The sequence below is a fragment of the Mesoplodon bidens genome (assembly GCF_964165515.1).
Source record: "Mesoplodon bidens genome assembly, chromosome: 16".
NCBI lineage: Eukaryota > Metazoa > Chordata > Mammalia > Artiodactyla > Ziphiidae > Mesoplodon > Mesoplodon bidens.
In genome coordinates, this window is record NC_138173.1 from 38,137,804 (window position 1) to 38,160,848 (window position 23,045).

The 23,045-nt window shown below is 40.1% G+C and overlaps 1 protein-coding gene across 3 annotated transcripts in view; it reads left to right on the forward strand.

The window, feature by feature from the left end:
* The first annotated feature begins 312 nt into the window (after window positions 1–312).
* Window positions 313–23,045, forward strand: part of ESRP1 (epithelial splicing regulatory protein 1) — a 60,063-nt gene continuing 37,330 nt past the window's right edge. For all 3 annotated transcript variants that reach the window (XM_081258234.1, XM_081258236.1, XM_081258235.1), the window contains exons 1-10: window positions 313–538; window positions 1,047–1,175; window positions 2,429–2,542; window positions 5,473–5,587; window positions 16,610–16,708; window positions 16,853–16,907; window positions 18,406–18,516; window positions 18,641–18,773; window positions 19,102–19,144; window positions 21,104–21,405. In XM_081258234.1, the coding sequence (XP_081114360.1) occupies window positions 407–538; window positions 1,047–1,175; window positions 2,429–2,542; window positions 5,473–5,587; window positions 16,610–16,708; window positions 16,853–16,907; window positions 18,406–18,516; window positions 18,641–18,773; window positions 19,102–19,144; window positions 21,104–21,405 (1,233 nt within the window). In that variant the 5' untranslated portion in view covers window positions 313–406. The remainder of the gene's footprint in view (window positions 539–1,046; window positions 1,176–2,428; window positions 2,543–5,472; window positions 5,588–16,609; window positions 16,709–16,852; window positions 16,908–18,405; window positions 18,517–18,640; window positions 18,774–19,101; window positions 19,145–21,103; window positions 21,406–23,045) is intronic.

Consider the following 23,045-nt stretch of genomic DNA (forward strand, 5'->3'; position numbering starts at 1 on the left):
GCGCCGCCAGGTGTCTCCTACCTGCACCACGTGGGGGAGGGGGAAGGGGCGGGCAGGTAGAGCCACATCCCAAAACAGAAAAGCTTTCAGCCATTGCGCGCGCCTCCCGCGGGTGCAGCCCTGCTCCAGGCTTTTTGCATAGACGCACGGGCAATTGAATACAAAAAGGGCAGGGCTTCTCCGCCCTCCTTCTCACCCCCCTTCCTGCCCTGGGTGTGGAGCTCGGGCCAGGTGTGGGCTTGGGTGGTTGGTTACCGCCTTTTGCACCAGCGGCGGCGAGGAGGGGGGGGGGTGGTCGCTCTTTCTTTTTCTCTTAGAAGAGGTTTTAGCACAGGCTTCCTCGTTCTCACTTCCACCTCACCTCACCGCCTCCCGACCCCCCTTCTCCCCCTCCCCACCTATCGTCATGACGGCGTCTCCGGATTACTTGGTGGTGCTTTTTGGAATCACTGCTGGGGCCACCGGGGCCAAGCTGGGCTCGGATGAGAAGGAGCTGATCCTACTGTTATGGAAAGTCGTGGATCTGGCCAACAAGAAGGTATTTCTCCACGTTTCTGTCCAAGTGATAGGAGTGGGGCAAAAGCTTGTAAAAGTTTGGGGAGTCGGTAAACAAGTGCTCTTGTTTGCCCACTTGGGAGGCTGGACCCGGGGCCTAGAGAATCCAGAATAAAAGCAAACCTCTTGGCCAACCGCCTTGGAACCGTTTCAGTCCTCCAAAATCTGGTCCAGGTGGGGAGGCCGGGGGCCGCCAAGCCATGCTCTCTACCGGACGGGGGACGCCCCGGGAAGGCGGGGTGGGATCCCTGGGGGCCCAAGTGCTCACTTCCAGGGCCTTTCGGACCTGATCCGGGTGGGGGTGGGGCTGGGGGCTGGGCTGCGACGACCTCTCGGCCACTGGAGCCGCTGGCGACAAGTGAGCTTTGATTATGAGGCCAGACCCGTCGAGAGGTGTGGGCCGCCCCAGCAGAGGAGCAAGGAAGGAGAGCGACGGTAGAGGTTCCCAAACTGAGGAAGGGAAAATTGACCCCTAATTTTCTCCCCCGGAGGTGGGACAGTTGCACGAAGTACTAGTTAGACCGGATCAGCTGGAGCTGACGGAGGATTGTAAAGAAGAGACTAAGATCGACGCCGAGAGCCTGTCCTCGGCGCCGCAGCTGGACCAAGCCCTCCGACAGGTGACAGCCCTGGGCCGCGCCGCCCACCCCATCTTAGCCACCCGGGCGTCCCTCCAAGCCAGCCCAACTCTATCAGGTCCCACGCCCTCGCCGGGCGGTCCACGCGTGTCCCCGGAGCGAGGGGCGAGACCCGGGCTTGCAGCCCCTGGTGGACCTTCTGCGAGGAGGTCGCTGCTCCTTTTCGCCTCCCAGCTCCCAGGGTCTTTGGGTCAAAACTTGATAGCTTTCGAATTACTTCCTGAATTATTACTGGGGCCAGAGAATCTGCCGAGTTTTACCAATTGAGTGATGAGCGGAGTTTGAATCCTAGCGCTCCAGCTCCAGACCCAGACCCAGACCCCAGACACGCCAGCCCTCTGCCGGGTTTGGGTCTGCAGCTCAGCCCTGGGACAGGGGGCGCTGTGGTGTAGACGAGCTGTGGCATGCTGGAGGCGGCCCCAGCTGGGGGCGAACCTGAAGGTGCCTGCTTGGGTTTCGGCTCCTGAACTCCCAAAGGCCCGGTTCCGGTTCCGCGTACTTCTTTAGTGGCCTTGGTCCTAGCGCCGGGAGGGTTTGCGGACCCGGACATGTGAGGCTGCTCCTTGGGTCACCGTGAAAGTAGTGGAATCCCCTTACTGGGATTGAGGTGACCTAAAAACCGGCTGCTCCAGGGTGCCGACGGGTACTGGATTGCGGATAGGGCGGGGCGCTAAACACCTGTGCACAGGTGAGTGTCCGGCGCTCTCACGGCTTCTGCCCTAGCACAGGAGTTGCGAATTATAGGGGAAAGTTATCATTTCTGGGGTGTGTTACAGGAAACGCATTACTAGATTTTCCAGTGGTCTATATACACATTACCCACATTCGTATCAGAAACTGACATCTTTCTTAAGTCTAGAACATCCTAACATAAAAAAAAGTAGCACCAGAAAATGATGTAATCAGAAGGCAACTTGCTGATGAAATGAGACCTCTGACTTAAAAGTCTCGAATGGATTTATCACAAAAATAGAAGGCGGTGGGTGTTGAATGGGAGAAAGAATGCATTTACTAAATTCTCCTGTGCGCAAACAAGAGGATTGACTGGAAAGCTACCCTATATAAAGGAAGCTACACAGTTTGTGGGAACGGAGTCTTTCTAATGTTGCCCCCAGCAGCGGTGTTCTTCACAGCAGTTAGCGCGGTTTTCTCAGGTTATAACCGAGGGGGGCCACTTTTTAGAGTTTGTAAATCCTGCATCCATTGCATCCCTGGGTGTGTTTTGTTCTTTTCAGTTTAACCAGTCAGTGAGCAATGAACTGAATATTGGGGTAGGAACCTCCTTCTGTCTCTGTACTGATGGGCAGCTTCATGTCAGGCAAATCCTGCATCCTGAGGCTTCCAAGAAGGTAAGAGTGCTGGCTTCTCGAAAAAACGATTGGACGTTAGGGGTGACTGGAGGCTTAAAAAATGGTTTATCCAAGTTTCTCCATTTTAAAAATATGCATATGAGGAGTTAGTATTTCATGGGTACAGAATTTCAGTTTGAGAAGATGACAAAGGGATGGTGGGGATTGTTGCACACAGTGTGGATGTACTTAATGCCACTGAATTGTACACTTACAAATGGTTAAAATGTGTTGTGTTTACATGTTGTGTTACAAATGGTAACATGTAACATTGTGTTACATGTTGTGTTACAAATGGTTAAAATTGTGTTATGTATATTTTACCACAATAAAAAGGTCACAACACTTTCATAGAGATGTTTGAGATTACAGTAATTTTATAGATACCCTTTGGTGACTTAATAAAAGTTTCCTTTTTGTTTATGTCAAGTTTTTGAGATGCTTGACATTCTGTCTTCCAAAGCATATTAGCTGAATTTTTGACATTTAAAATAACAAGTAGGTAGAACTGTATTTTAATACATTGTAATATTCCTGTCTGTGTGCCTTATCCTAGAAAGGAAAGAGCAAAGAAAAATCCAATTTAAACTTTTAAATTGAAGTTCTAATAATTTCATTAAAAAGTTTTGTACTCTGACTTAACCATATAACTAGTGAAATGTTAGTTATAGCATACTGTACTTTGTGTGACTTAAAGTAAACATTCAAAACTGATTGAATTTTGTATCAAAACAATAGGGTCACCCCCATGTTTTACCTTTACTTATCTTTCTGGAAAAGAGTATGAAACGAGAAAAATACTATCTTACTGTAGATGTGATTTCTCTCTCTGGGAAGAATACTGAGGGGCTGAGAACAAATGGTGAGCACAGACAGCAGACCCAGTGTAATCAATCATTGCTAATATAGTTGATCGTATCAACTTAATTAATTAGAGCTGTAACTTTTTATTGTGGTAGGCAGATACTGAACTTGAAAAGATGGAAGTAAAATATTTTTAAGGAAACTTTGTGAGGTAAGTCTTGCAATGAAAAGTTTAGACTGGCAATTGATGTCATAAGTGAGTAGTCAGTGCAGATTTTCTTTCTTTTTACTCCAATAGGGAAAAGGGAAGAAATGAACTAAATGTATAATGACAGTTTTAAAAGTCTGAAGGAGAAACTCAAGTTCCTGTATCTGGAGGCTTGAAGAAAACACTCCCTTTTACATTAACCTTAGTAATTATTTGATTAAAAGGGGGGAGTACTTTTTATTAATTAAATGCTAGACAAATTGCTATACCCTTAATCCAGAAATAGATATATATGAGAATTTTTTTCCCCTCAAACTCATATAAGGGATAAAACTTAATCCTTCCCTATTGGGCTAGAGGAAAACGGCTGTTTTTGTTATTTTAGGTACACTGCTTTGGATGTGGGAAAACCTCCAGAGAAAAATTGAGACATTTTCCTGAGCCACTTCTATTAGGATTTTGATAAAGAAAACTAAAACAATTAATTTAGTATCATTATGAAAATAATTCTATTCATTACAGAAAAATAAGGAAATGGTAAAAGATAAAAGAAAATAATCCTTCCAGTCAGAAAACATTGAAGTGGTTTTTTGAATGTGAACATAGTTGAATGTATTCTTTCAGAGTTTTGTAGAAAAGCTTTCCTTTTACAAGGAGCATTCATACCACACAAACCTTTTAGCCTACTTTAAATTTAATATAACATTAGTATCCTTCGTAAGCAGTAAATAAAATATTCAATATTTTAAATGGATATACCTATTGAAACCAAACATTTATTGTTGGACATTTGAGTTATTGTCATTATAAACAGCTTTTACATAAGCATTTTTGTAGGTAATCTTGAAGATTCACAGTTCTTTTGGTAACTGTTTTGGAAAATGTCACCATGATGTAGTGATACCTATTTCAAATATAGCATGAGCAGGTCACATCTAATAGAATCCAATAAAGGAAATTTAGATAGAGACATTATTACTTAAATATTATGGGTCACAAACATTAAAAAGTATTTATTTCCTTGACTTTATAATGTACAAATTCCCCATAAGTGAATACAAAGTATCTTGAAATTTTTTTAAAAATCAAAATTCAGTGTAACAAAATTAAACTTTGAAAATTATTCAACGAGGATTTTTTTTTTTAAGGAAAAAAAGTGACACAATAGTATAATATTTGCTCTGACTGTTGAGCTTTGTTTAATTACCACAAGAGTGATGCTGATAGCTCAGAACGACTGGTAACAATTTCTCCTTTGCCGTTGAGATTTGTGATATATTTCTTTAAGTGTAATTTGAGTTCTCAGGTTTAGCCAAAATAATAATGGTCAGGAAAACTAATGTGGGACTATAATTTGGCATAAAAATAATCCTCTTCAGGTAATCAGGAATTTACTATCTTAATCTAATTTTAATACACAGAAGATGTATTATTAGAACCCAGTATTTTAAACTACTAGGTTTTAATAGAAAACTAAATTTTGATAAACACATAGAATCCTATGTCGAGACATGTATTGTAAACATATGCATGTGTATGAAAACTGAGGGCTAATACTGCTGCGTGAAAATACAGATGGTCTAAAATAATTATGGCTAGACAAAGTACATAATGTTAGCAAACAGAAAATATAATAGCCCAATGTTTTATAGCTTCAGAACTGTTTTGAATGGAATACATAATGGAGAACAAATGAATAATCTGTTGCCTTAAAATAAGATGAATTTTTTTTCCCATGAGACTTTTATGTAGGATGTAATACTGTAACAGAAAATGAAGACGTTCTAATGTTTAATTTAAAAATATTTTTTTTAATTGTGGTAAAATATACTTAGATTCAATTCTTAGGTTCCTAATCTTTAAGGAATCACTGAACTAAATTTATCTAGTTAACAGTGTCTACCTTGTCCTTCCTCAGAATGTATTATTGCCTGAATGCTTCTATTCCTTTTTTGATCTTCGGAAAGAGTTTAAGAAGTGTTGCCCTGGTTCACCTGATATTGATAAACTGGATGTTGCAGCAATGACAGAGTGTATCCTTTAAGTGATGACCCAGGAATCATTTGAAAAGACAGCTCCAGAAAAAAAATGGCAATTCAAGAAACTTTGAAACATTTTTAACTTTGACAGTGTATGAAAATTGACTTGTCCAAAATTTGTCTACTGTGCTAGGAAAAATGGTGCAATTACTGGCATCTTTCAAAGTAGTTATAATTTACTGAATTTGAATAGTGATTTAGACATGGATTTTTGTTAGGTGAACACATCTAAAATAGAATTCAATTTTGGATTATGGGAGTGGTTTTGTTTTGTTTTTTCAGTTGACGAATTGATGAATGTGAAGACCACATTCTTTGCCAATTCTAAGGCCACTTCTTCTTGGTTTTAGGGTTTATTTCATCTTCTTTTGAATGGATAAGAATTTTTTAAAGTTTGGATGTATACTCTGGACAAACAGCTGTTCATTGGCACCCCTTTTAACCTTCTCTGGGTTTGTCAAATACAAGTAGATTGTGGTAATTATTACAAGCCATCTTTTGAGGTGATAAAATGAAGCTGAGATTTTACCCCAAATTCTTTCATTACCCAGAAAATATATCTGATGCATTATGTATTGTAAAAGTAAATTTTATAATCACAAATCTTGTCATGAATGACCCATCATCTTTCATCCAGTAAGTCTTTAAAGTGCTAACTAATAAGAGTCATGTGCTAACATATCAGATGTAACACTGAGTAATAGAAGTGTTGGGGACTCGCCCAAAGCCACTATGAGAATCATCATGAAGTCAGATTCAAGTTATATTCATGAACATGGGGGTATAGATGTTTATTCTAAAAATTTCTCACCCATTTTCAGGTGCTAAAGCTTGGTTTTTGTTTTATTTCAAAATTTCTTGATGAAAAAGATGGTTTGGGTATTTTTCCTAACCATTTGTAAACAGATCAAACCCATTTTATTTGCCTTCTTCTTGGAAATAGGTAGCTAGAATTTTGGTGTCGCTGATTTAGCCACTAGTTAATTACTGGTTTAGCTCCCAGCAGTGCTGGGAGAAGGGTAGAATAAGCTCATTTGAGTGAATTCTTACAAGAGTTTCATTAGAAGGTTGGGACAGTAGAAAAACTTGCTATGTGTTTTGTTGGTTTAAATGCTGTATGAATTAGCTCAGGCTGCCATAACAGATACCATAGACCGGGTGGTTTATTAGCAACAGATATTTATTTTCTCACAGTTCTGGAGTATGGGAAGTCCAGGATCAGGGTGGCAGCATGGTTGACTTCTGGTGAGGGCAGTTTCTGTCTTTCAGAGAGCTGCCTCTTCCCTGTGTCTCAAATGGGGGGTAGGGGGAGTGGCGTGGCCAGGAGTGTTGGGAGAGGTGTCTTTCTTTTCCTCTCTTTATAAGGCCACAGGCCTAACAGATTAGGGCCCCTTCCTTACGGCCTCATTTAACTTTAATTGCCTCCTAAGTACTCTATCCCCAGATACAGTCACATTGGGGTTTAGGGCTTAAACACATGAATTTTGGGGAGGGACACAATCCCATCTATAGCGAATGCTAAACCATTTAATGTGCTGGTACAAAATAGAGAATGAAAAATTCTGGCAAAGTATTAGTAGATATTGAAGGGAAAGTTTAATAAGTTATCTTAATTTAGCAAAAGACAACTTGAGTAGGAAAGAGTATATTAAGAACCGTTTATCCCTGACTGCTCTGTTTTCTCTTTTAGCAAAGAAAATCTTTCCCTAGTAATTGTAGGTCAGATATTAGTAAAAATTTCCATAGCTACAAATAAGAGGTTCTTATATTTAGGTATTTCGGTTTTCTCAATGTGTTCACAGTTCAGAGAGCTTGTTTAAAGGTTACCTTTTTTTTTTTCTCCGTGGTTTCTTCTTAAGAGCTTCATGTATATACGATTTGGGGTTATTAGTAAATATCTTCAGTATGGTAACCTGGGCTTTTTACTTGCTCTATGCTGTATTACCTACACAACACATACATACTTTTTAAAAGTACTATGTACTTTTATATAGTTTTTGAATTATCTGACCTTAAAGGTGACCTAAGGTGAATGGGTAAGATGCTATGCTGATTATTTTTTCTGTCATTGCTTTTTATCCTAGCTCTATAACTGTTTGTTGGCAGTTTTTTTTCAAGTACCATGGAGATGAAAATCAGAAATATTTGACTACAGTAAACAGGTGAATTGTGAATAAAGCTAAGCTGGGCTTCATTTCAGGCATATAACACCTGACATTTGAGGAAGGATCTCATGACCATTAAGTAATGCATTCATTGAAAAATTAGGGAATTTTTCTGTTTATTTTAAAATAACCTAATTTTGGCCTAGTTTCTTTGGACTTACATTGGAAGTCTTAGCTTTTATAGTTTTATTGCCAATCAAAAAGTGGATTTTTGTTTTTGTTTTATTTTTTTGTTTTTGGCCGCACCGCATGGAATGTGGGGATCTTAGTTCCCTGACCAGGGAAGGATCCCATGGCCCCTGCAGTGCAAGAGTGGAGTCCTAACCTCTAGACTGCCAGGGAATTCCCCCCAAAGTGGATTTTAATCTTAAATGTTTTTATTAGTGTTTTATTTGCATACTTCTTTCCCATTTAACGGGTAAGAAATGTTATTAAGCCTTTCTATCTGTGGTTTTTGTTATATGTTGCTGCTGTGATCAGTTACTTTATGACTCTTAGTCAGAGGATTCATTATTTCCCTGACTAAGCCATCAAACTAATTCCTCAGGTCAAAGACAATCATACCATATTTGACTGTGCAGAGGATTTCTACAATGTCTGAACTAAAGAGCTGTCCAATTCTCTCAGACCACTAAACATTTTCCTTTCTAATATGGAAATGGCACTGGATTTGGAAACATAAAGGTACTCATTACGCATCCTTGATGGTTTTGCCAAGTAGATGGAGAGTCATTTGCTCCAGAGGGATTACCTGTTCCACCAGGTAGCCAGCGGGGGAGGGAGAGAGACTCTTGCCAACCCTCAGAAAGGAACAAGTAAGAGAATTTGCAGCTTTGCTTCCTTGGGAAAGTTACTGGCCTTCTCCAAGCCTCACTTTTATCTCAAGTAGTCCCCAGTGAAAGCTTTGTGAACCGTGGGTGCTATGTAAATGAAGCAGTATGACCACTTTGATAAAAGAAAAAGGTTTAGGCATTTCTTGAATGCAGTCTTTGTTCTTATTTTAGCAAATATTTTCCTCTTTTGTCTTTGTGATGGTTCTAAAACCATTTCTGGTGTTAGTGTTGATCCTCAGAGTTATTCCAGCTGCAGTTTTGTTACCTGCTTTGAGTTATGCAGTCCTAGCTGGAAAGAAGACCTCATTTAGCAGGTGAACTGTGGGTGGCATTTTGTAAGCTTTTTACTTAATCATGTGAGGTGGTGAGGGTGTGATGATAGAAATTGAGGCCGATGTGATTTTTTTTTTGTTTAAAGGAAGAAATTTATCATAGATCCCTTGGGGAAATTAATGCTAGTTGTCCCCTGCTGAAAGTACATTTTGATTATGAGGCTATTTGTATAATGACTTATCTGTTTTTTTAAAAAAACAAACCTATTTCCCCCACAGTATTGGATGGAATTACTTCCTCCTGGTTTAACCTATTTTTTGTTAGCTTTGTAACTCATGAGCTGATTTATTCTCCTTAATCAAGACCTCTACCGTTGTGTTTATTTCATTTTGCCAAGCCTTTACTAAGAACTCAATTTAAATGAAGTATGGCCTTGTCCAGAGAGCAGGTGAAAGAAGAGAACTATCTATCAACTGGGTGCTTACTATTTTTCCCATCAATAGCCTCCCAAGAGCCCAGTGGAGGAGGTATTGCCCCCTTTTCATAGCTAGGGAAACTGAGGCTTAGAGATTTTACCTTAAGTTAAAAGTGTCAACATTTGAACCTGAGTCTGACTGCAAACAGTCTGCTTGTTAACTAGGGGATAATATTCTAGAATTTATAAAGATTATCTGAGGGTGGGGTTGGCTATTTAAATAGATTATCTCCCTTATAAATTTAGAGTCTATGTTTCCTGAGACTAAACTATTCAGGAGAAAAGGGAAGTTAATTTTGTAAACTTTCAATCTGGTTGTAGGGTATTGCATCCATATGTGCTGTTTGATATTATAAGCATATGCCGTTTCACTAGTGCAGCTTTCCATTAACAGGGCAAAAAAAAAAAAAATCACTAAACCACTCTTGTCTACCCATCCAAGTGTTAGTAGGGGTGTGTGTGTCTTTCCCTGTGTTTGTGTTTCACCACTTCTTGTTGGGGGTGTACGATATGTGTTTCTGTGGGCATGCTACTGACACAGTGACGAGGACAAGTTTTTCCCATATATTAAAGATGGAGATAATAGCCTTAGTTCCAGAGTGGTTAAGAACATGAGCTCTGGAGTCAGATTTGCTGGGGATGAATTTACTGTACCTCTCAGCCCCAGTTTTCCCATCTTAAAATGGGCGTAACTATTGCAGGGAATGATGAGCTAGTACATGCAACCACTCAGCCACTGCCTGCCCTACTATGTGCTCTCCAGTGTTGACTGGGTTGCAGCATGTCTCCAAAGAAGAAAGCCGTCTGCCAAAGACTCTGAAAGGACTTCCTTATTGATTTAAGACCTTATCTAAACTATCTTACACCTAAAAAATTTTTTTCTAATCTTTCGTGAAACTGGTTATAGACCTTTTAAAACATCAGCTACACGTTAGTACAGGTAAGCTTCAGGGTTTAGCTTCTCCATTTGTAAAAATAGTGTGTGCGAGTGTGGTTCATTCTGAACTACCTACTTATTTGTTATGACTGGTTGAACTGGGCCTTTGCAGTCGCAAAACCGTCATTGCTCTTCTTTAAAAAGTGGAGGCAGATGCTGAATCCTCCTTGGCACCTTTCTGCGTATGAAAGGGATTTTAACTATCACCAAGTGTACAGTTAAGTTGGGTTAGTAGTTGACCTTGTTGGCTAGAGGGGAGAAGAAATTATCTTTGGTACCACATCGGTATGATGTGAGCCAAACTGGCGAATACTCTGGTATGTGGTCTGTAATACGTTAGGTGACTAGAAATACTGTATATTCTTGGCCAGCACTCAGACTTGTTATGTTAATTTTGTGTGGTTTATCTTGATTATAAAATAATTTACTTTTAAAATGCGAGTTTGGGAATTTCAGGACAGTTTTTTTGTTTTAGAAGGCTTTGGAAGACATTATCATGGAGTCTCCCTTTCCTAATTTATTTATGCCATATAAATGTATTTTTCTAAAGTAGAAATTTTTATCTTTTTTTTTTTTGCATTAGTTCCTACTTTTAGCTTATTTCTTCGAAGGTATAATTGACTTGTCAGTTTTGCGCTTTGTTAACAATAATACCTCCTGAAGTCATATTTGGTAGGATGGATCTCGCTTTGTTTGTTTGTCTGTTTGTTTGTTTTTCTTGCGGTACGCGGGCCTCTCACTGTTGTGGCCTCTCCCGTTGCGGAGCACAGGCTCCGGACGCACAGGCTCAGCGGCCATGGCTCATGGGCCCGGCTGCTCCGCGGCATGTGGGATCCTCCCGGACCGGGGCACGAACCCGTGTCGCCTGCATCGGCGGGCAGACTCTCAACCACTGCGCCACCAGGGAAGCCCTGGATCTCGCTTTTTTGTTGTTTGTTTTTCCCCCCCTTGGAAAGAGTAAGCTTCTGAAGAATAGAGTTAAAACTATGGTTTTAGATTCCCCAGCATTTATTACTGGTATAAAGAAAGTTTTTGTTGCTTTGGCTCTTAGTTACATTCTTTTACACTGGCATTCTTGATTTGCTTCTTTCAAATCTCATTTTAAAATATAGCAGGTTATTTATAGAACCTGTTTTTTATTTTATTTATTTATTTGGCCATGCGGCAGGTTTGAGGGATCTTAGTTCCCCTACTAGGGGTCATACCCTTCCCCCTGCAGTGGAAGCATGGAGTCCTAACCACTAGGGAAAGTCGAAAAGTCCCTAGAACCTTTTTTTAAATCATACAACTCCTATAAGGGTAATTTATCACTTTCTGTTTTTTCCTTCACATAATTGTAGGAAATTCGTTTCTTAGTTGGAGCGCGATTTCAACTTTTCTCATGACATTTTATGCTTGCTATTCCTTTGTTCCTTTAGCACAGGAATTTTATTGAAAATGTCTGGCAATATGGGCAGTTGTGTTACTCTTATAAAAGAGTAAACAGTAGAAGGGGAAGAAACAAACTTGTTGTCCTTGTTGGGGGGGGCGGTGTTTAATGGCAATGAAAAATGGCTTTGAGTTGGAACTTTGAATTGGGATGCAATTTTAACATAGTTTAAACTTAATTTTCCACAGTGTATTTATTTTATATGTGTGCTTCTTTGATTTTTATTTATTTTTAATTTTTTATTTATTTATTTTGGCTGCGTCGGGTCTTAGTTGTGGCATGTGGGATCTTCTCTAGTTGCGGTGTACAGGCTTCTCTCTAGTTATGGTGCGTGGGCTCCAGAGTGTGTGGGCTCAGTAGTTGTGGCACAGGACTCCCTAGTTGTTGCTCGAGGGCTCAGTAGTTGCGGCGTGTGGGCTCGGTTGCCCCGTGGCTTGTGGGATCTTAGTCCCCCAACCAGGGGTTGAACCTGCATCCTCTGCACTGGAAGGTGGATTCTTAACCACTGGACCACCAGGGAAGTCCCCTATGTGTGCTTCTTTTAGATAGAAACTAAGAACTTAGTTTTAAAGAGAGGTTATTTACTAGGGAAAATTGAGTGTTCTGAAACCAAATGTGTCCATTTTCCACAGTCAGAAAAGGTAGCTTCTTTTGAATGGATAAATTAATATTGATGGACTTGTGGCACTAAGGAAACGTTCCTTCTGTTCAACTATAGGCGAAGGTTCTGTGTAAATGCATCAATTTGCTCAGTTTTACCCTGACATGCTCATTTTGTTCCCACCATGTCTGGCTTTACTCTTCCTGTTTCCTCATGGCGTTTCTCATTTGCAAAGCTGGCTAAGCCTGTTGGTGCTGTTGTGGCTGCCTCAAGGGCAGAATGACTAAGTTGCATGACAACCATAAATCAGGAGGCACAGACTCATCTTTCCTTCTCTCAAGATCGGACGTGCAGCAAGTAATTCAATATATAATTATAAATTGATAGGAGAAAGAATTGATACTAGAAGTTTTTTCTCACTCCCGTTTATTTGTTGTTCATGCTACATTCTGGTAAGAATTATGAAAAACTGAATGAATCTTCCGAAGACAGTGAGTGGGTGGGCGGTTTGGGCATGCAGGAGGTTGGGTGACTTTTAAAAGTTGCTGGGAGTTTAGAGCTGCTGATCTTCCTGGTGTGTGATGACTTGAAGGGAAACATGTTAGGACGTGTTACGTGGGACCAAGTTAGCCAAATGTCTAGAACATATTCTTAATTTAAAAAGTAGACTTCAGTAATATAATTCTTCAGCTACAAATCTATTCTACACAGACAGGATACTTTACATTGTTGCTTTTTAGCTATCTTTTTCACTTGGCTTTCATATCATACATTTAGAAAGATTCTCACAAACTGTTGCTCAAAACAAAACAAATTAAGCAAAGCTTCTTATCTTGGTGCAGGGAATTACAGACACATTGTCAGATCAGAGCTGGGAAACTTGAATGAGTTACAGAACTTCTCTCAATCCTAGTTTCTTCATCTGTTTGGTTTTATTGTTATCTACCTGGCAGGGCTACTGCAAAAATAGGAGGAAATAGACAGTGTTTGGCACAAAATGGTGTGTAGTAAATGCCATCATTTATGTCAGTAGAGTCTTAGAAGTAATAGGTGCTGTGGTAGATGGAAAGAGATCAGAGGAAAGCAGACCTGTGCTCAGGAAATGCATAATACAGTTGAAGAGAGTAATATTTTATAGGAATAGTATCTAATCAACTCTTAACTTAATGGTTGTGACCTAGAGCGGTTAGGGAAGACTTTGGTGCTGAGTGGGAGTGATCCATGGTCTAATCTGGTTAAGCGATTAAGAAGATAAGAGCGTTTTATAGGGGAGTTACCTGAGCAAAGGTGAGAAGGCTTATGCCTCTTGTCATTGATAGAGGAGAAAAAACTGGTTTGAATTGAATATAGTTTCCAATTCCTTCAAAGCTTAATTTTCCCCCAAGATTCTGTTTTGGGATAGAAGGTTACGATGTGGCAAACATTCCTGTGGCATTCTCTATTTTCGGCAATTTTCATTCCTCTAGGTCAGAAGTGAGCAGACTTTTTCAGTAAAGGGCTAAAGAGTCAATGTTTTAGTTTTTTGCAGGCCACGTACAGTCTCTGCTCATTCTTTACAATCCTTTAAAAAATGTAAAAGCTATACTTTTCTCTGGGCTGCACAAAAATAAGGTGAGGATCAAGGGTTGACTCTTGCTGTGTTTTCATCCATGTTCCTTACCGTGTAGGGTATGCGTGCGTGCGTGTGTGTGTGTGTGTGTGTGTGTGTGTGTGTGTTTGTGTTTGTCTCTGCTGATAGGGGTTTTGCCACAGCATCAGGTTGGTCCTTATGCAGTGTTTCCTTGGTCAGATTTCTTCAAAATTTCTGTCTACTAATTGTCTCCTACATGTAAAAGTTTTCTCTGAATCGATAGATGGTAAGGGGTCAAGTTGCCACTCTTGGGAGATATCGGCTTATACCTTCGGTTCTCAACCTGGGCTGGGTTTTACCCACCTGGGGACATTTGACAATGTCTGGAGACTTTTTTTTTTTTTTTTTTTTTTTTTTGCGGTACGCGGGCCTATCACTGTTGCAGCCTCTCCCGTTGCGGAGCACAGGCTCCGGACGCGCAGGCTCAGCAGCCATGGCTCACGGGCCCAGGCGCTCCGCGGCATGTGGGATCTTCCCGGACCGGGGCACGAACCCGTGTCCCCTGCATCGGCAGGCGGACTCTCAACCACTGCGCCACCAGGGAAGCCCAGGAGACATTTTAAATTGTTATTACTGGAGGTAGGTAGGGGTCAGCATGCTACTAAAAATCCTACAGTACACAGGACACTGCCCCACCCCTCAACAAAGAATTATCTGCCCTATGTGCCGCTAATGCTGAGGTTGAGGAACACTGGCTTATGCAATGGCATTGGTCTCCATTTCTTGGATATGTTTCTCTTTACTTCATTGTATGCCCTTACGAGGCTGAAAGTGTTATTAGAATTGCAGGGTTCCAGACATTTGGTGGCAGAGTTTACATGATAAACTATAGCTAGTCACAGCTCTTCTTTCTTAGTTCTGTAAGGATCCATAAAGTCCCTCCCATCTCCCCAGAAAACTTAGGGCTGTTGTCTCCCTAAAGCATCTTCATCCTTTGGCTCCAGTTTTTCTGTCCTATCATTATGTCCTTTGAAAATGGCGCTGAATTAATAAATACTTTATAGTACAGCTTCCCAAGGAGAATCATTTTAATGACCCCAGTCAGTGGTCATTGCTCTGTTGCTTGAACATCTCCTGGGATTGATTTTCTAATCCCTCAGTGGGCAGCACATTTATTTCATCTCTAGATGATTGATGTAAAGGGTGGGATTGCAGGGGGAAATGCAGAAATTATCCACCATTTTAGCTTGATGATTATCCTGTGAGCATACAAATAGGCATCTGGTGAGTTCAGATTTTTTAGTCATAAATGTGACCCTGTTAAAGTGTGATTATCATAAGTTATGAAAGTTGGTCACCTGAGGGTTCTAGGAAGAGCTGGGAGAGCATCACGTATTAAATGCCTGCGTTGTGTCCTGGGCTTGTTTTACCTCATTTAATCTTCACAAGAGCCCAGGGAGGTAAGGATTATCACAGCTTTGGCTTTACAGATAAGCTGAAGTTTAGTGGGGTTAAGTAATTTGCCAAGGAACATATGGCTGCCTTTCTACATGTAGCATATTTAACTACAGAGAAATGTAACCGGTTGAGAGACGACCCACAAATGAATTTGCTTAGCATGTCTCTTTACTGGAGAAAGACAAGAGGAAGCTGTGGGGATGAAATAGAAAGGAATTTTGAATTGAGAATAGAATAGAATATTACTCATTCAGAAGACTGGCTATAATTCTTGGTGGGGAGAAATCTCTGAGTTGTTTTTACATTGTATCCTCTTTGTTTGCAGTAAAATAGTACCTACCGACTTTTTCTTAATATTTGTCTTCATTTTTTACCCTTATTTTACAAAATACCAGTCAGGAAACATTGTTATAAAATAAGGCAAACATCTTAATAACCACCACTCAGATGGCTGTTTTCATTTTAAACTCAAGAAAAGATAGAGTCCCATAGTATTATTTGTTATGTGCATTGTACTACATTATAAAACTTACGCAAAACTTTATGGAAATCTCTTCTGGTTGCACCCTCAATCCCAACTTGAGCCATGCATTTCTTTAAAAGCCATGTTTCCTGGCTTACCCAAACAGTGTACTTACTTAATCAGAAGCTACATTGGCCATTGTTGGCTCTGAGTGTTTGAACCGTTCCTACACATGTACTCTAAAAGGACAAGTATTTGCTGTCATCCAAGATGGCTGTGTTATGAGGTTCCAAAAATCTTCTAGAAGGGAGTTCTGGATAAAAATGGAGTCATAGATATGTCTTCAGTAATCTGAAGTGTTTTGAACATTAGGCTTAAAAAAGTCATTTAATACCTTGTGATCTTGAAGGATGTAACTGTATCTTTAAGTCAGCATGGTCATTGCCTTGTGTGTGTTGTAAAGACAGGATAGGAATTCTGTTAACTTTGTTGTATGCTTCATGGTTTGACGCTAAAAGTGCTCAATATTCATGCATTTGCTCAATAAACATTTTATTCCTGGTGTTATTATTATTATTCCTGGTAATCCTCAGGACAGGATTGATTTGGCCGTCTTAGCCCAATAGGGCAATTGGACACTTCAGGAAGCCTGGGTGAAGTCCAGACTGATGGGAAGCAGCTATTCTGAGATTTCAAAGAATTGTCAACCTAGATGCATTTCACTTGGCTTCTTGGCTCCATGAGAGTTTAATTTTGGGTAAAAGCAACCTCATTTTACCTCCCCCAAATGTTTCCTTAACTTAATCTCCCAGGTTTAAATTTTGAGAAGAATAGTTCAGCCTCCCGGTATGGAGCCTGTCAAGTTGAAGATATGGGAAATATAATTTTAGCAATGATTTCAGACCCTTATAGTAAGTATTGGTGTTGTAACAATGCGCGCTTAGTATCTGATCCCATCCACTTTCCCTCGCCTATACTTCTGAATCGCCACCACCCGCCCCCTCGGCTTTGTCTCCCTGATAGCTAAAATGATGACTTGTATGTTCTTATTTTAGATCACAGGTTTTCAGATCCAGAAAGAGTAAATTACAAATTTGAAAGTGGCACTTGGTAAGTACTTGAATACTATTCCATTTGAGCCTTTTAATGTGTTTTTATTCATATTGTGATATTTATCTCCTGTTATATTTTAGTAACTTTACTAAACCTTTTGGGTATCCATTTTTAAATATTAGGTCATTTGTTAAAGAAGATTGTATTTTATTTTATTTATTTATTCATTTATTTTTACAACTTTATTGGAGTATAGTTGCTTCACAATGGTGTGTTAGTTTCTGCTTTATAACAAAATGAATCAGTTATACATATACATCTGTTCCCATATCCCTTCCCTCTTGCGTCTCCCACCCTCCCTATCCCACCCCTCCAGGCGGTCACAAAGTACCGATCTGATCTCCCGGTGCTATGCGACTGCTTCCCACTAGCTAGAAGATTGTATTTTAAAGTAAGCTTGGATGTTGGGATTTACATTTAATGAAATATTTGTATGCTTAGTCACTGTGACTTTAGGCACATCATATGTTTGTGTTGTTTGTGTCTGCGATTCTGATTTTAGCCTCTCTGAACTGCCCATCCTCACTGGAAAACTTCCAAAGGAAAAAATCATAGGCTTTAAAAGAGTTCACAAGGTTTTTACTGAGATAATTTTAAGTATGTTCTATCAGCTCCTACTTTAAAGCAAAGGAAATAACTGGGGAGAAGTGTGAAATGGTAGTATCTCTGTTTGTGATCACAAGTAGACCTATAGTTTGTAAATCACTGCAGTGAATTGCATGAGATTGCTTGGTGCCTGAAGTGAACAGAAACTTCTGACATGTTTGCCCATAAGAGAGATGTTGAGGCCTATTTAGCTGTGGAGAAAGTGACTCATTAGGAAATGTCCTAGGAGTACTGAAAATACAAATATGGGAGGATTAGAACATCAGAAGGTATCAAAATAGAGAATAGGTGATATACAAATGACTCATTAAGGTGTGGGAACTCCCAAGCATTTCCATAAACGCTCTCTGTGATGCCTCCCTGTTTGATAGGGGAGATATTTTAATGCCAGACTTCTGACCATGTGCACACATTACCCATGTGGGTTAATTACCAGCTTTAGGTGGATCTTAAGTTTTGCTGTCAAACTGGATTTAAACCCCACTGGTGTACTAGCCAGATCAGAGAATGAATTTAAACCTATCCTTCTCGGCTGTAGGAACTTACCGGCCAAGAGAGTATTGGGAGAACTTTACTTCCTCTGAATTGTTGCTGCGTTCTTTTCAGAACAAGGAAGCAGCACCTCAGCTGATAGGTGGTTTGCTGGGTGAGCAAGCTGTGTTGAACTGGCATGGGCGGTTGCCTCTGTATAGTAAACCACCTAAAGAATACTTTCAACTGTGCCCAGATAATGTTTGAGGTTATGAAGTAAGTTGGGCAGTACTACAAGTCTGTCTGAACTCCAAATAAATCATACCTCAAGTGTAAATAGGCCAGTTGTCTTCTGGGGGTAATAGGTCAGACTGCCTAGCATTAATCATGCAACCTGATGTTTTGCTTGAATCCGCAGCAGCAAGATGGAACTTATTGATGACAACACGGTAGTCAGGGCACGAGGTTTGCCATGGCAGTCTTCGGATCAAGATATTGCGAGATTCTTCAAAGGACTCAATATTGCCAAGTTGGTTTTCCTTCATCTGTATTTTATTTAACAATCCCAAAGGGATAATAGATTTTCTGTCATTTTCTCCTCACTGTTTGTTTGTTTGTTTTTCCTATTGCTTCCTGTTCTGTTAATTTCAAAGGGGAGGTGCAGCACTTTGTCTGAATGCCCAGGGTCGAAGGAACGGAGAAGCTCTGGTTAGGTTTGTGAGTGAGGAGCACAGAGACCTAGCGCTCCAGAGGCACAAACATCACATGGGGACCCGGTACATCGAGGTATGTCCTCACAACCTGACATGTGACACCCTGACAACCCTGGCATCTTTTTCTTTTTTTTTGCGGTACGTGGGCCTCTCACTGTTGTGGCCTCTCCCGTTGCGGAGCACAGGCTCCGGACGTGCGGGCTCAGCGGCCATGGCCCACGGGCCCAGCCGCTCCACGGCATGTGGGATCTTCCCGGACCGGGGCACGAACCCGTGTCCCCTGCATTGGCAGGCAGACTCTCAACCACTGCGCCACCAGGGAAGCCCAACCCTGGCATCTTGAATGAGTGTTCACATCAGAAGGCTCAGAAACTGTATTTAATTTCCCTTTCTTTTCTTAGGTTTACAAAGCAACAGGTGAAGATTTTCTTAAAATTGCTGGCGGTGAGTACCTTTTACATAACGTGGCTATAATAAGAAGAATCTAAAACTTTACTTACATAGCAAAGGTAGATAAATAGGGTCATGAATGGTAGATAAGTAGGGTCATTTTATTCCCAATGAAACATAAAAGTTGACTTTTTTTTTTAATAGGAGGAAGAAATATCCAGTAGTGTCAGTGTAGTGTGTAGCGCTTGCCCTAAGGCTTGAGTCAACCAACTGTAGTTAAATAGCCATTAAAAATAGTGCTATACAAAAAAAATATATATATATAGTGCTATACAAAAGTCAAAGGGTCATATAAAGTCGTGTACAAAGGGAAAGAGTAGTTCATGAAAGAAATTAAATGGTCTGAAAACTACTTTCAAACGGCCATATCAGAATATATGGAACTGTTGCATATCTGCTTCCAGTTTTTCTCTTCACTTCCTTTACTCATCAGTGGCCGGGAGCATGGTAGCATTCTGGCTTCTAGTATTTTAGAATATATGGTGTTTGTAGTAATATGGTCAGAAAGAAGTGGGAACAGATAAAGTCATTATCTAATTCTTGAGTGATTCTAACTTTAAAACCTAAAAATAACAGATGCATAAAAAATGTTAACCGTGGTTTGTCCAACAGATGTTTCTCTATATGTGTACCTACTCTGTAAGTTCCTATTTTTCTGCTCATATTGCTTTAATTTCCTTTCTCCTTTTAGTATATTATGAATATCTTCTTATGCTACTCAAATTTCTTAAATGTTAAATGCTGTACAGTATTATATGTACCATAATTTTTTAAAAAAACAATCCTATTGGGCATTTAGAGCTTACATCCATTTCACTCTATGTTGCAGTGAATATTTTTGTATCTCTGTATGTGCCACTCATTAGGATAAATCTCTAAAAATAGGATAGCTAATTCAAAGAATGTGGGTGGACCTTTTAAGGGGCTTTTGACACCTATTGCAGAAATATACTAAGGTGATTTTCACTTAAATACAGAGAACATTTATATCCCTTCATTATATAGTCCTGATAAAAATCTTTGCAACTGTAAAACTTGCAGTAACAATATCCTGTTTATACAATGTGCTGGTATATTTCTTGCACTTTTTTCTTGAGATAAGCCAAGGCTTCCCAATTCAGAGCTTCAAGGTTAATAGTGTTTCCATTGTTTGATATTGGTTGGGGATAAAGTATATTTGGAGGTGCTGTGGTCCTGAGGTTCCATGGCAGATAACATTGCAGATGGCAAAGTTAACATCCACATCAGTGCCTGGGACTTCATGGTATATGGGCAGTATGATAAGAATTTGCGCTTAGGGAAAATGTTACTAGTAAAGGATGTATATTTGAGTATTTGCTCAGCACTGTACAAAATGCTTTATGTCTGGCGGAGTGTTGATAAATGTTGAAACTGGCTGCTAAGTATATTCATTATTCTCTCTACTCGAGTATGTTCGGACCTTTCTTAATAAAAAGTAATCAGGAAAATAATACCAAAAATCACTAAAGAGCTTTCTATGTAATAACTTATTCCAGTAATTTATGAGGTAGGTAATTTTACTCCCATTTTACAGATGAGGAAACTGAGATACAGAGGTTAAACTTGGCTGAGGTCATAGCTTGGTAAATGGTAAAGCCACAGTTGCACCCAGACATTTCTAGTTCCAGGGCCTGTGCCCTTAACCACCATGATGACTAGTTGCCTCTCCTTGAGAAGAATATGGTGGTTGGTCCATGATGTAACTGTATGGCTACCTTCCTATATTAACAGGAGTATCTTATGAAAATGGTAGGGGCAAAGTTTTAAATTTATGGGAAGAGAATTCTGATTCCTGGGATGTTATTATGAATTCATATGGGAGTGTGGGACTTATGAATTAAAGACATTGCCAAAAATTTTACTTTTTAAAATTTGGTAAAGTTTATCTCTTAACCATTTCTCCCTGTGTTTCCTGATATTTGTGTTCCCTAGGTACGTCCAATGAGGTAGCCCAATTTCTCTCCAAGGAAAACCAAGTCATTGTCCGCATGCGGGGGCTCCCGTTCACAGCCACAGCTGATGAAGTGGTGGCTTTCTTTGGACAGCATTGCCCCATCACTGGGGGGAAGGAAGGCATCCTCTTCGTTACGTACCCAGATGGTAGGCCAACAGGGGACGCTTTTGTCCTCTTTGCTTGTGAGGAATATGCACAGAACGCATTGAGGAAGCATAAGGACTTGTTGGGTAAAAGATACATTGAACTCTTCAGGAGCACAGCAGCTGAAGTTCAGCAGGTTGGTTTTTAAGAGCACGTTGGTGGCTTTGCGTTATTTCTATTCTTTCTTTTTTTCTAATTAATTTATTCTTTAATTGAAGTATAGTTGATTTATAATGTTTCAGGTATACAGCAATGATTCAGTTATACACACCACATATATATATTCTTTTTCAGATTCTTTTCCATTATAAGTTATTACAAGATATTGAATACAGTTCCTAGTCTTTATTTCTGAAAATAATACATTATTCATTGTGTTAAAATAAAACTTGGAAATTACAGAAAGTATAAATGCATGAAAAATATCTATTCTGTAACCAAATGATAGCCACTGTTATCTTAATATACACACAAAAAAATACTATGTTTTTATATAACTGGAATATTGCTGTAGATATACTTTTGTATTTGGTTTCAAAAGTTTACTCATGTCTGAAAATTTTAATCTTTAAGTTAATACTATGTTACAGGGGCATATAATTTATTTATTAATTCTATTGTACATTTGGGTTGGGTTTTTTCTATCATAAGAAATTTCTAGGTAAACACGCTTATCTGTCAATTTCTTCTTTTTTTAATTAGTTAATTTTTATTTTTGTCTGCGTTGGTCTTCGTTGCTGTGCGCGGGCTTTCTCTAATTGTGGCAAGCGGGGGCTACTCTTCATCGCAGTGCGCGGGGCCTCTCATTGTGTGGCTTTTCTTGTTGCGGAGCCTGGGCTCTAGGTGCGCAGGCTTCATTAGTTGTGGCTTGCGGGCTCTAGATAGCAGGCTCAGTAGTTGTGGTGCACGGGCTTAGTTGCTCCGCGGCATGTGGGATCTTCCCAGACCAGGGATCAAACCGTGTCCTCTGCATTGGCAGGCGGATTCTTAACCACTACACCACCAGGGAAGTCCCTATCTGTCAATTTCTCATTGATTTCTTTAGAACTGGATCTAGGCTGTGAGCTTTTAAGGCTTTAATGTCTTGCCAAATTTATTTCCCAAAAGGCTTGATCAGTTCCATATTGCTGGTGACAGTGCAAATTGTCATTTTGTCCTGTTACTACCTTTCAGAAGTCAGCGCCGTTTTTGAGGCACACATGGGACAGTCAGCTCCCGAAAACACACTAAGATCCAAGCATAAAACCGTCTGTAGGGTGTCAAGCCTTTCAGCTATTCTTCTTGACTTACCAGCTGAACATTTCTCTTCAAGGGTCAGTTAGTATTACCTTTGCACCTGAGATTCTATAGACTGTTTCACATGGCTCTTCAGCTTATTTTAGTTGACTCCATAGTAGAACATAGTCATTTCAATGATTCCTTTGGTCTTTTTTGCAAGCAGTTCAGACACTGACTCTTATTGCTTTTTCTTTTTTTCTTTTTTTTTGGCTGCGTCGGGTCTTCATCACGGCTTGCGGGATCTTCGTTGATGTCTCACAGGCTCTTGGTTGCAGTGCTTGGGCTTCTCTGTAGTTGTGGCTTGCAGGTTTTCTCTCTCTAGTTATGGTGTGCAGGCTCCAGAATGTGTGGGCTCTGTATTTTGTGGCACATGGGCTCAGTAGTTGTGGCGCACAAGCTTAGTTGCTCTGCTTAGTTGCTCTGCGGCATGTGGGATCTTAGTTCCCTGACCAGGGATCGAACCCATGTCTCCTGCATTGGAAGGCGGATTCTTTACTA